The sequence below is a fragment of the Mycothermus thermophilus genome, assembly GCF_041956435.1.
Source record: "Mycothermus thermophilus strain CBS 625.91 unplaced genomic scaffold VTJ04scaffold_5, whole genome shotgun sequence".
Taxonomy (NCBI): domain Eukaryota; kingdom Fungi; phylum Ascomycota; class Sordariomycetes; order Sordariales; family Chaetomiaceae; genus Mycothermus; species Mycothermus thermophilus.
The window spans coordinates 568,534-581,115 of NW_027191431.1; the positions used below are offsets into that span (position 1 = coordinate 568,534).

At 53.6% G+C, this 12,582-nt stretch overlaps 5 protein-coding genes across 5 annotated transcripts; 4 read left to right on the plus strand and 1 right to left on the minus strand.

The window, feature by feature from the left end:
• Positions 1–41: 41 nt before the first annotated feature.
• On the minus strand, positions 42–710 carry VTJ04DRAFT_7235 (uncharacterized protein; the record flags this gene model as incomplete). Its single annotated transcript, XM_069365540.1, has 1 exon — positions 42–710. The coding sequence occupies one exon, from the start codon at positions 708–710 to the stop codon at positions 42–44; it is 669 nt and encodes a 222-aa protein (XP_069216564.1).
• A 1,071-nt stretch (positions 711–1,781) lies between these two features.
• Positions 1,782–4,211, plus strand: VTJ04DRAFT_7236 (uncharacterized protein; the record flags this gene model as incomplete). The annotated part of the gene is made up of 1 exon (XM_069365541.1): positions 1,782–4,211. The coding sequence occupies one exon, from the start codon at positions 1,782–1,784 to the stop codon at positions 4,209–4,211; it is 2,430 nt and encodes an 809-aa protein (XP_069216565.1).
• Positions 4,212–5,415: 1,204 nt separating this feature from the next.
• On the plus strand, positions 5,416–6,573 carry VTJ04DRAFT_7237 (uncharacterized protein; the record flags this gene model as incomplete). Its single annotated transcript, XM_069365542.1, has 3 exons — positions 5,416–6,021; positions 6,083–6,412; positions 6,505–6,573. The coding sequence occupies 3 exons, from the start codon at positions 5,416–5,418 to the stop codon at positions 6,571–6,573; spliced, it is 1,005 nt and encodes a 334-aa protein (XP_069216566.1).
• A 1,253-nt stretch (positions 6,574–7,826) lies between these two features.
• On the plus strand, positions 7,827–9,162 carry VTJ04DRAFT_7238 (uncharacterized protein; the record flags this gene model as incomplete). Its single annotated transcript, XM_069365543.1, has 4 exons — positions 7,827–7,938; positions 8,016–8,476; positions 8,542–8,866; positions 8,963–9,162. 4 exons carry the CDS (start codon positions 7,827–7,829, stop codon positions 9,160–9,162), a joined length of 1,098 nt encoding a protein of 365 aa, XP_069216567.1.
• A 1,370-nt stretch (positions 9,163–10,532) lies between these two features.
• On the plus strand, positions 10,533–12,029 carry VTJ04DRAFT_7239 (uncharacterized protein; the record flags this gene model as incomplete). Its single annotated transcript, XM_069365544.1, has 3 exons — positions 10,533–11,339; positions 11,398–11,728; positions 11,833–12,029. 3 exons carry the CDS (start codon positions 10,533–10,535, stop codon positions 12,027–12,029), a joined length of 1,335 nt encoding a protein of 444 aa, XP_069216568.1.
• Between the last annotated feature and the right edge of the window lie 553 nt (positions 12,030–12,582).

Sequence of the window (12,582 nt, forward strand, 5' to 3'; positions counted from 1 at the left end):
CATCATGAGTGTTCCTCCATCAACGACCCCTCAACCGTCCCTCACTCCTCTGTCAGGTTATAAATCTTTTGGATATTATGCAAAACCCCCTCAAAGTCAATCTTGAGATCCTTCAACAGCCCGTCCTTAAAGTTAAACACCCATCCATGCACCACTGGATACCCGTACTTGGCATATGACAGCTGCACCGACGCCGTCTTGACCACATTCCGGCACTGCTCAATGACATTCAGCTCCACCAGGCGATTGAACCTCTCCTCCTCGTCCTTGATGGCATCCAGCTCCTTCTCATGCAGCCGGTACACGTCGCGGATGTTGCGCAGCCAGGGGTTCAACAAGCCCAAATTCTTCTTGGCCAGGGCCGCCTTGACGCCGCCGCAGCCGTAGTGGCCGCACACGACGATGTGCTTGACCTGCAGGTGCTCCACGGCGTAGGTGATGACGCTCATAGCGTTCAGGTCCGTGTTGCAGACGAGGTTGGCAATGTTGCGGTGCACAAACGCCTGCCCGGGCTCCATGCCCGTGATCTGCTCAGCGGGGATGCGCGAGTCGCTGCATCCGATCCACAGGTACTCGGGCTGCTGGCCGGCGGCGAGCTTGGCGAAGAATTCAGGATCTTGGGCGGTTTTCTGCGCGGCCCAGCACTTGTTGTGCTCAAACACGCGGTCGTGCGTCTCGCGCAGGTACTCGGAGATGTCCTTCTGGGCCATGGCGCGCCAATTGACGTCGTGCTGGGGAAGGTTGGGGTCCAGATTCTCGGTGGAGGGTTGATCTGGCGGGGGGAAAGAGGAACGGGATGAGAACGTGCGGATTATGTAGGGCGTGTGTTGTTTTGGTAGCAGCCTCAAGCTTCTGTTGGGGAACTGTGGCGTTGATCGAGTTGGTGTGTGTCGAGTGAGTGGCAAAGACAGTCTTCCAGGAAGAAGGTTGCTTCTGCAAGCTCGTGAGAACATGTCCAGGGCCGATTGCTAGATTTAGATTTCTAGCAAATCGCGCTTTCCAACTTTCAACAGCGATAAGACTGGATTGGAGAAATGGGGAATTTCGATTGAGGCATGGGATTTGCTCACTTCACCTCCCGGTTTTCCGAGTTACGGCAGGAACCACAGATCGCGATCGCCGGGATGCCATGCCATGGAACTCAATCTCAACGCTTTGGATCAGATCGGACAGATCGTCGGACACACTCGTAACCCTAACCCAGCCGAAATCGGAAGTTCAACAAACGTGCCGACACAAACATCTTAGCAGAGATTCCCAGGCCGTTATCGAGATCATATCTGATCTCAGGACCTGATCAATTGATCCGTTGGATGTTTTGCATTGGAGTACTGCTCGCCTCGCGGCCCATCCTATGGTGAGACGGTACAATAGAATAGGTAAGGTACGTATAATTGCGATCGATGGGCCGAGGGTTAGGGTAGTAAGCGACTGGTGGATTGCTGCCTAAGGGCAAAAAATCCACTTGACGTCTCTGCCTAGAGGAGGGAGCCGACGGTGTTGTCTCTTTGACTCATATGGATAGTTTCGTTCTGGTTGTCTCTTGTATTGCAGGTTCGAGACACCTGGAGGGCCACGCAGGCCCAAGATTTATTGCTGGTATTCACCCATCGAAAAGCCCATCTCCTTCCCTGATCCGTTCTTTCGGTTGGGATTGTTGTCCCCCAGCTCCTCAACAGAGCACTGGGGCGCTCCAGATCCATTGTGGATAATCATCCCTTTCACCAGTCCTGCCTCGATACCAAATTCCCAATCCCACATTTCCCTCACCTCTCCACAACATGCCCTCAACACCAGGTCATGATCAACCCTCGGATGTGCTGACTCCCTTGTTCGAGTCACTTGCCATCGAGACCAAGCCCAGCCCGAGTCCTGGTTTATCCAATGAACCATTCAAGTCGCTCGCAACCCAGGTTACGTCCAGTCTGATTTCCGGCCCCGCCAAGGACCCCTTCAAGACTGGTCTGTTTGGGCCAAGTTTGCCATCTGCGTCGAGCGCTGCTCTCCAGACACAACCAACACCGACCTCATTTTTCAAACTCGAGCAAACCCCCAAGCCACCGGCTGATCCACACCAATGCTCCCGGTGTAATCGCTTCGTGCCCGGACCGGGCGCGGTGCTGTATCGTCTGCCATGCTGCCAAGCTAGCATCTGCATGCCATGTCTTCCAGATGCTTTGAGTGACCGACTGGCCAAGGACATCTGGTTTACCACTGGAAAGGCGAAGTGGCTGGGATGTTTAACCGGTGCCTGTGACGCCCTCATAGCGTTTGAGATTCTCCTCGAGGCCATGAGATCACAGCATGCTGAAATCCCTCATCCCGTAGAGGATATGCTGAACGCGGCCTGGCGAGTTCGGGATGCTCTGGACAGGATCCGGCCCCGGACGACGCGGAACGAGTGTGAACTGGCTCAGAGGCTCCATAGAGCTTTAAAAGACCACAAGTTGATGCTCGGATGGACTGAGATTGGGCCCGGGGATTACGAAAACCCGCTGAAGCCTCTCCCCGTGTTTCCTGTCCGCTCGGGCTTTCTTACCCAGCCTGTGCCTATCCTGACTGGCATGCTGAAGAAAGACAATAAGTGTTGTACGAGGTGCTTTGCTGAGTTTGCTGCCGTGGATAGCAGCAATGAGTCTGCTTGGGCTTCCATCTCCTTGGACTTTCCTGGCGACTGGATCTGGATGGTTGCGGGCCGTCCGTCGAAATCCATCTTGCCCGAATGTTCAGCCAAGCACTCGCTCGATATCTGTCCTGCCTGTCTTCCCCGACTGCTCTTCTCCGGGTTAGAGATTGCTGATGCTGCAACCAAAGGATTCACGTATCGCTTCGTCTGTCAACTCTGCAAGCATGTCTTTTCTCCTACCCAGGTAGAGAGGCTGGCTCGTCTCATCGAGCCCAGCCGAGCCCCAATGGTTCTGTCGGGGTTTTCTCTCACGACAAGCCCTGCCACATCCACAACGCCAGCAAAACGCGCTATTCCACCGCCCACAAACATTTCTTCTCTCCCCACCAAACCTCTCTTCCCCAGCTTTGGCCCTCTTAAGCCAACAGACTCCGACAACGCCGAGCACAAACAAGCCATCCTAAGCGCCATCATCTCCTCCAAACCCAACGTCCGCTGGTCCGACGTCGCGGGCCTCGAGCAGGCCAAGCGCGAGCTGCAGCGCGCCATCGTCTTCCCCGCGCGGTTCCCCAACCTGTTCGACTCCAAGCGGCGACCCTCCGGCGCCATCCTTCTCTACGGCCCTCCGGGAACAGGCAAAAGCTACCTCGCCAAGGCCGTGGCCACCGAGGTCGACCACGCCGCGTTCTTCAGCATCAGCTCCGCCGACATCGTGTCCAAGTATATGGGCGAGAGCGAAAAGCTGGTACGTCAGCTGTTTACGCTTGCCAGGGAACACAGGCCGTCGGTGGTTTTCATTGACGAGATTGACGCGCTTTGTTCGAATAGAGAGGGTGGGGATGGTGGTGGCAGAGGGAAGGGGAATGAGCACTCGGCGCGTATGAAGACTGAGTTTCTCGTCCAGCTAGACGGGTTGAATGCGACCATCACCTCCGGCAGCGGCGGTAGCGGTAAGGCCAAGCCTGACCAGGGTGACAACAGCAACGCCGGCGTGACCGTGCTAGCGGCGACCAACCTCCCCTGGCAGCTCGACCCCGCCTTCCGCCGGAGGTTTGAGCCGCGGGTGTACGTCCCGCTGCCCGATCGCGCGGCGAGGAGGGAGCTGTTCCGCATCCACGCCGGGCGGTGGGCCGGAGACACAGCCGGGGATGGGGATGGGAATGGGGATAAGACGGAGGAGAAGGTGGTGCTCACCGGCGATGACCTTGACGAACTCGCGGGTTTGACGGAGGGGTACTCGGGCAGCGATATCGCGCAGGCGGTGAGGCGGGCGTTGGCCGCGCCGTTGGCAAGGGTTCAGAATGCGAGGTTCTTTCGGGTTGTGGATGGTGTCAGGAGTGATGATGGGGTTGAAGGGGATAATGATGGGAGGATGTACACGCCGTGTGAGGCCGGGGATGATGGCGCGATTGAGATGACGTGGGAGCAGGTGCCGCGGAATAGGTTGGTTGAACCGGCGCTGAGGAAGGAGGATTTTTTGGAGGTGCTTAGGAATCGGAGGGTGAAGGCGTCGGTTGGCAAAGGGGAGTTGGAGAGGTATGAGGAGTGGACAAGGGAGTTTGGGGTTGAAGGGAGTGGGTTGTGATGCTGGCCTGGTTTCTTAACCAGGTAGGGTCTCGTGGAGGGAGGGGAAAAGATTGTATCTTGAACAGTCATATTCGTGATCAAATTCTGCAGGGAGTTTGCCTCAGGTTAGTCGGTATTGCCTCGTTGGAAGCTTGGATTGCAAGTTGGAAAGTCAGGGTCAGATGGTGGGTGGTTGGCAGTAGGGGAAACGTCATGATATGATTGCCACGTCAAGCCATGTCATACACCTAGGTAGAAGCAAATAGATAGAACAATGTAGAGTCTCTAACTGTTTGTGAGACGCTTGGTATTTACTGCCTCCTTCATCAGAGATGTGACTCATTTCCGGGGCAAATTCCGGCAACATTTATGGGGAAACAGGCGGCCGCTCCATGTCATTCGAACTTTGACATCATGGCAGTTTAGATGGCAGATTTCTCTCCACATCTGTCCCTATGTTCACATATTTCCTCAGGATCGCCCATGTCAGATTCCTCTTCGTTAAGACCGGAGGGAGGAGAGTGTGTTCAACGTTAGCGACTTCCATCTTCTTCTCTTTTATATATGATATCAAGCTCTGATGCTGAGGTTTTGCTGTCACCACCAGCTGTCTGCCTCCAGGGCCCAGGGACCTTTGAGACTTGGGATGGAATACTCTTGTCCTGGGAGAGGAGAGTTCAGTCCCCATTGCCAGGGGCGCCGGTGACCAGAATCTGAAGGACATCTCCATGGGCTGGGTTGAGATGGAGGATCTAAGATGCATTCTGAGACCGTTTTAGGCTTCTTCTGGTTCCATGTTTTCCCGTTGCTGTTCTGGTGCCAATCTTCAGACAAGAACCTAAGGAGTGGTCCTGTTTGCGTGTTTGTATTTGGCCTGATCTCCAAGCTCGCCAGCGTCGAGGTGCTCAAAGCTTAGGTTCTTGACGCGTCGTCCATTGTTTACCCTCAACAATAGCACTCGAAACCTAACCTCGAGTTCGCTCTTTGGTTTTTGTTCAAGGAGAAAATCCCCAGGGCAAATCTTTCCCCTCTTTTCTTCGTTTCTTCCTCCAACACAACACCGACATACCGAAAGCTGACCAGAGACACACTCTCGACACCTTCAAGTCTCCAAAGCGTCAGATATTCTGGGGGTCGGTCAGTTACTCGACGCAACCTTCACTCTGCTTTCGAGCACACGTCAACCTCTTCTCTCTTCTATATCAATCACACGCCTAAACATCATGGATCCAGCCAAGCCTGCGCTGGCCATCAGCTTCAGGGAAGGGCTCATGGGCACCCTGAGCCACTCTCAGCCCCCCATTTCGTCCAACAACCTGTCGAATCGCCCGAATGGCCAAACCGCCGCTCTCGCCACCGCACCCGAGGAAGAGACTTTCGATGACGCTTTCGACACGCGGTATAAGAAGAGCACTGGGAGCTCGCTGTTGAACTATGTGACATCGTTGGACTTCGACCAGTTCAGCCAGCACCTCCATGAGACGGGTTATGACAGCAATGAGGAAGACGACTTTCCCATTGTTCCGCTGTCGACGCTGGGGCATCCCGAGACTTGGGAGCCCTTCTATCAGGAGGTTTTCGCGAGAGGGCGCGCTGCGATCAACGATCAGATCGCCAACGAAGCAGTGCCCACTTTAGACACAGCGGCTGTCACCCAAGCCAGCAAAGTCGAGCAGCACGTCAACCGTGCTTCACAAGTCCTGCCCTGTGTCGTTTGCCCGGACCTCACTTTTGACACGGACGAAGAGCGCGAGACACATGAAGCCCTCGAGCATTTTTATTGCCGTCCCTGCGATCGCTTCTTCTCAGAGATCGTCAGCTATGAGCAGGTAAGTTTGGTCGGTCGTTCAGAAACACTGCTACCGCTGTCTAACATTGCCTCTTTCTTAGCACTGCGCGTCGGCTGCTCACAATGACGAAAGCATTGCTTGCTACTTCTGCGGCGTCAAGTACAGGTCGGTGGCGGCGGTCGCCCACCACCTGGAGAGTGGGACGTGCGCGGCGCGGCCCTACTTCAACAATGACACCCTCTACGCTTTCCTCAGAAACAAAGACCCTGAAAACATTGTCACAAGGGCGGCTAGCAACGATCAGGGCCCGAGACTCTCGGGGCAAGATGCCGGGGAGCACATGCGGCGTGGGGGTTGGTACCCGTGCCCGCTGTGCTGGAGACGGTTCCGTGACCTCGAGGATCTCCGAAACACTTGGACTCGGGTTTTCGTAAGTCATAACTGTTCCTATTTGCATTTCAGCCTTCTGTTGGATGACGCTCACGTCTTGGCTAACAATTGTCCTTAACCTTGAACCTACAGATCGCGAGTCCCTCTACCATTGTCCGAGCCTCTTTTGCCGGACATCATTCAAGAAATTCTCGGCGGTGATCAATCATCTGGAAAGCGGGGCTTGGGGCTATATGACCCCAGCCCAGGTCCTCCGGTGGATGCGTCATGTTTTGACCTCCCACCACAAGGTCTGTCGGCGCAGGGCCAACCGGGTCCGTCGTGTGCCTGAGGTCCGGGCCGAAGGTTCTCTGAATTGATAGAGGAGGGGGAAAAGGGACTTTGGAGTTTGAGAGGACTGGTGTAAGATTACATGTGTACAGGTCATGTTGAGGGTGTAACTCTTCACCCTGTCTAGAAAGATGGAAACTTTTCTCATATCAGTCCGGCGTATGGCAGAGTGCACCAGAGTTACGTTGTTTGTTTCTGGCAAGGTTACTGTCCTAGGCACAATATTACCGATAGGGAAGTTCACAAATAATCAATACTGGCCCACATCTTCTCTGCGTCACTGTTCCTTTGTGTCTCCCGCCGTTTTCTGGACACTGAGAGGATTGTTTACTACCCCTGGTTTCCACAGCAACGGGTGGGAGCCTTGCTCCTCCAAAGCCAGGCCAAGTATGAATCAAAAAGCGATGTCAAAATAAGGTTTCGCCTTGTGCTATGTCATTTCGCGGGCTAAGTGGTGATGACTGTTTCATTGACAAGGGGTTCGCAAATAAGAGAAGCGCGGGGCGTTCCGTCTCCCCCAGGTAAAGTTCTTCAATCACAGCGAAGTGCCCAAGATCTTAGCGCAAAGGGGAAGAGTAGCAAGTTGCAAAACATAATTGATCATAGGGTAGTTTAAGATAGTATTTTAACTGGAGCAATACACTAGAGAGCATCACAAGCTCTAGCTCACAGTGGCTTAGGAATACCATTGCCGGGTTGGCGTCAATGAGCAAGTTTTGTAATAAAGAACGAACCTTGCGATTAAGGTTGATTGTACTCGACAGGTGATAAAATCAACAGCCCGTCAGTATATCTAGGTTGAGTGAGGATATAAGACTTGCGAGACTTCTTTTGATCCTGATGAGTTAATAAGGTCGGCACCGTCCTCGCTTTGTTAGGTTTAAGTTCCGAACCTTACCAGCCCGATGCAGGATTTCATGGATGCAGATGTTGCTCTTTTAAGCTTCTGACGGAAAATGAACTCAACGCAACAACTTTGCATTGGGTCAGTGGTTAACCGGCACTTGAAGCACCTGCTCACAGTCTTGCTTTGTTCACGTGTTTTCCTTGATCACCTCTGGCCCACTTCGACCGACCTTTTCCGTATCCCGCCTCACACCATCCAACATCTTACTGCCTGCCTCATGCCGTCACTATCCTACAGCGATGCTCTCAAGGGTCTCCGGACCAAGACCCCAGCCCGAACAGCCAGCACCTTGAACATCGAAGGTGCCGGGGAAAGGGGGAACAAAGAAGGTGAGATCGCACCATCCCTATCATAAAGGACGTTATCAACGACGATAGTATCGCTAACCAAGACGCTCTAAATCCAGGCGTCTCCGATACCGGATCCAACGGGAGCACCGACACCGAGTTTCTGATGTACGTTGGCGGTCTCGACTTTGGGGCCTTTGAGCGGCACCTCGAGGCTGAGTCTCCTAACCCCAACGATCCAGAGGACTTCCCAGACATACCGATCGTACCCCTTGGCCACCCGGAGGTCTTAGACGCCTTTTATAAACAGCTCGCCGCGAGGGCTATGATAAACGGCCCTGGAAATGGCTGTGATGCGGTGGAGGCTGGTGAGAACAGGCACGACAACAGTCCTGCCCACGATGAGTCGGTGCATGAGCCGGGGACCAACGAGACAGAACACGAGCAAGTGTTCGACTGCTTTTTCTGCGAGAACAGGCAGTTCAACACAGCAGAGGAGCGGGAAGAGCATGAAGGGTTCAGCCACAACTACTGTCGCCGTTGCGACCGCTTCTTCTTGGATTCGTCCAAGTACGAGACGGTACGCTTAAACTCAATCAATAAACGCATTTTCAAACTGTTATCTAACCTTCTATTTGCTACTAGCACCGAAATTCACCAGCTCACCGCGACCCAACCGTGCCATGCCCGTTTTGCGGCACGGCGTTTACCACCACGGCTGGAATCTGCCATCATCTGGAGAGCTCCACCTGCCCAGAGCGTCCCAATTTCAACGACGACACAATGTACCAGATGATCCGGGCCAAGGACACGGAAAGCATCATCACCAATCCTAGGACAAAGCGTGTTACTGGCCCGACAAAGGTCGGGGAAGAGACGCGTAAAGGACGCTATTACAGGTGCCCGGTTGGGTGCGACAAGCCTTTTAAATCTCTGGAGGCACTACAGGGACATATGAACTCGTCTGTTCGTAAGTCAAGCACCTTGCCCTGATCTTTCTTGCCACCGTTCTCAAATCTATTCAGTTCTTCGTTTCGTTCCGGCTGACCTAACCCTTTGCATGCAGATCGTGAGAATTTGTACAAATGCCCCGGCCTGTTTTGTGCGGCGCAGTTCAAGAAGTTTTCCGCCGTCGTCAACCATTTGGAAAGCGGCGCTTGCCACTATATGACCCCCGGCCAAGTCCGCCGCTGGGTGAAGGACATCTTGGTCACCAACCGGCGGGTCTTCCGTCTCCGGGGCAAGCGGGCGGATCACAAGCGTTAAGCTGAAGGATGGGACACCGGGTGCGAGCACCCGGGCAACAAGGGTATGGAAAATTCTCTGACATTTGATGAAGATGATGTACGATGATGAGTGACTCATGACTACGGCTTGCGGACGCCCTCCCTGTCCATGTCGTCGTGGAGGGCCAGAGGCTTGAGGGAGGAAGGTAAAGTTTGTTTACTACCCCTGGTCTCCACAGCAACGGGAAGTCATGCAAACCTGAAGGAGGCCTGGGTACAATCACGAATGACTGTGAGCAGGCAAACAACAAGAATGTAGGTCTAAAGATGATAGGCATTTATGTCATTCACAACGAGCAATGGATGGTACAAGAAAGTGTCGTTGATCTGCGCCCAAGATCTTGCCAAGGCCAAAAGACAGGTGGGCATGGTGTGCACGGGCCATATCAAAGCAACACCCGGGACCAGCCTTGATGGAACGACATTCAGTATGCGAACCATGATCATCCGGATGCTAGATTGTCATGTGTAACAATGTCTGGTGGCCTTTCCGAGTATCATAATCCGTGGCCAGATTATCCTTCTTTTCCATGTGCTTCACTTCAAGCCGGGTCGACAAGAAAACCTTCAGCTCACAATGCTCCTGGCCCTTCGAAAAGTCTAATGGAAGACGGTGTTCAACAAACCCCAATGACGGAGGCAAGAAGTCGAAAACAGGAGGGTAAGTTGATCAGCTCAGAGGTACGTCGGCCAAACCGTACTGAGGGGAGGTAAGTATAGGCTCCAGAAAACCAACATAGCAAAAGCATCATACGCTTGATTTCTGGGCATAGAGGAGTACGTACTAGCCACGGTCGGTCACTTATATAGCACATCTAGTGTCGTGGTTATTGGGACTTGAGTATGTCAAACCCCTCGTAGGCACCAAGTGAGAAGCCTCTTCTATACTTCGAGGAATCATCGTCCTGTTTATCCCCATAAATTTTTCATCAGGCCAGGATCATGACCAGTCTCAATGGTGACGACCACGGGAGATGCAGTTCCCAACTTTCCCGAAGTCAGGGCAATCAGAAAGGGACGTGTAACACTGGGAGAATGCTTTGGTCATCCGATGTTGTCAGCACCCTGATGGTCTCACCAGAGAAACACAGCACCGCGTCTGCTGCTCTCTCAAAACCTCATGTTTCTCGTCCCATTGCTCAGCTATTAAGGGAAGGGAGTAGAAACGGAAGTGTAGGAATATCTTTTCCCCTTGGGCTAAGGTTTAGGTTTTTGACACCTGGGAACGGTGCGAGGAGCATAAACAACTTCTGCTCCACGACTCCCAGAAATTCCGTTTCGTCTCCTTCACACTTCGCCAGAGATCTCAACAGATACCGACCTGAAGCACCTTGAGATCTCAGATCTGACATGGACAGCGACAACATGGCGAACGTCACAGCCAACTATCACAATTACCCTCTCCCCCTCGCCGCCGGAAATTTCCAATCTGGCGTTGCAGCTGCCCCCCTCGGCCAGAGCGACTATGGCGTCCCCGTCAACGCCGCCGGCCCAGCTGTAGTCACTCCAGGCACCTTTTCCGACGCCGGTGACGACGAAACTCACATCAACCACATATCGACCTTGAGCTTCGAACATTTCAATGAGTATCTGAATGCCCAAGCCTACCTTGGTGGGATGATCAACAAGCAGCCTTCGGCGGCTCCCGACTCCAACACCACCATGGGGCCTAGTCACGCGCAGAACCAGTCCTCTCATCCTGCCCGACACGCCCAACCTGACCAAGGCATTTCGGGCACCTTTTCCGACGCCAGCAACGACGGCAATCACATCGGCCGCATCTCGACCTTGAACTCCGAGCCCGTTAATGAGTATCTGAGTGCCCAGGCCCACCTTGGTCCCATGGAAAACAACATCCCTTCCATCCCCCCGATGCCACTTGGTCACCATGAGGTACTCGAGGACTTCTACGCCCAACTAGCCGCCAGGCATCCGAACATCAACGAGGCGAAGAATATTTGGGGCATCAGCGACAACAACGGCACTGCCGGGACATCCAACGAGATCTCGAACGACGAGACTCAGGCAATTACCTGCCCCCTGTGCCCCACCCTGCTCTTCGAGACCGGAGAAGCCCGGGACCACCACAAGGCGGGATCCCATCACTACTGTAAGCCATGTGATCGGACTTTCCGAACCTGGTTGGATCTCCTGAACGTAAGTTGGTCGGTCATCGCACAAACCTTCAACCTCCTCTAACCTCCTCTCGTTACAGCACAAGGAATCTCCAGCCCACAACCAGGCATCGGTGCCCTGCCCGTTCTGTGACGCCAACTTCACCACTGTCGCTAGCGTTGCGCTACATGTTGAAAGCGGGTCTTGCCCTATTCGCTCCGATCTCAATGCTGAGACACTTTACAAGCGCATTCGTCGCCGCGATACGAACGACATCGTGTCGAAGCCATCCAACGACGACCAAGGTGCTGCCGTACCAGCCATCCAGGTGGGCGAAGAAGCCTGGACCGGGCAGTACTATCTATGGCCGCTGTGCCCGAAGCGCTTCGGCACGCTTGCCTCCCTGAAACAGCATGTTGCCTCTGCAGTCCGTGAGTTGAACTCATAGTCTATTTTGCTGTTCTTTCAATAATTCCCCTCATTCATTGCTCAATTGTTCGGTCCCGGCTAATTCATTACTTCCCAACCGCTCTAGACCGCGCCAATATTTATCATTGCCCAAGCAAGTTTTGCTTTGCTGAATTCAAGACCTACTCAGCGGTGATTAACCACCTCGAGAGCGGTGTTTGCGGTTATATGGCCGCCAACCAGCTCCGCCGCTTTAATCGCGAAATTTTGTCCTCACACCGCCCGATCCTCCGCCTTCGGGCGAAGCGGCAGGACAATCATTGAGTTTGAGATGGACTCGATAAGATGAACGAGGTGGAGCAGGAATGGCAACGGTGGAGATGGAATGGTGAGGGCAGCACATGAAGACTGGCATCGGAGAGAGAATGGTGGATGTTGAAAGATAAGGAAGCACAGCGAGGTGTCGTAGCTGGCATGCTGATTGTAGACTCATGTCTTAAGATGGTCGAAGCCATCTTGTGTGAGAATATAAGAATTTTCTCATCACACTCCATCTTGACAAGGCTGTTACTACGTGTGATTAAAGACCTCCTTTGATCAGAGATGATGGCGCGATTATTGTTGCATGAACTGTCAATCCAGGACATGTGAGACAGCCCTGACCTGGGTGTGTAATGCCATCAAAATCTGCAGAAGAGTTACGTCCAGAGTACTCTTTGCTGAGACGCGCCTGGACTGCGTCCATCGGACCAAGTGACGGGGATGGCATTCGTGGTGTTAACTTCTGCTGTTTGGCGATGCCTTCCATTTCATGGCAAAGGGGGAGGATGAACTGTGGCATATGGAGCTTGAAGATTCATGTAAACACGGTGGCTCA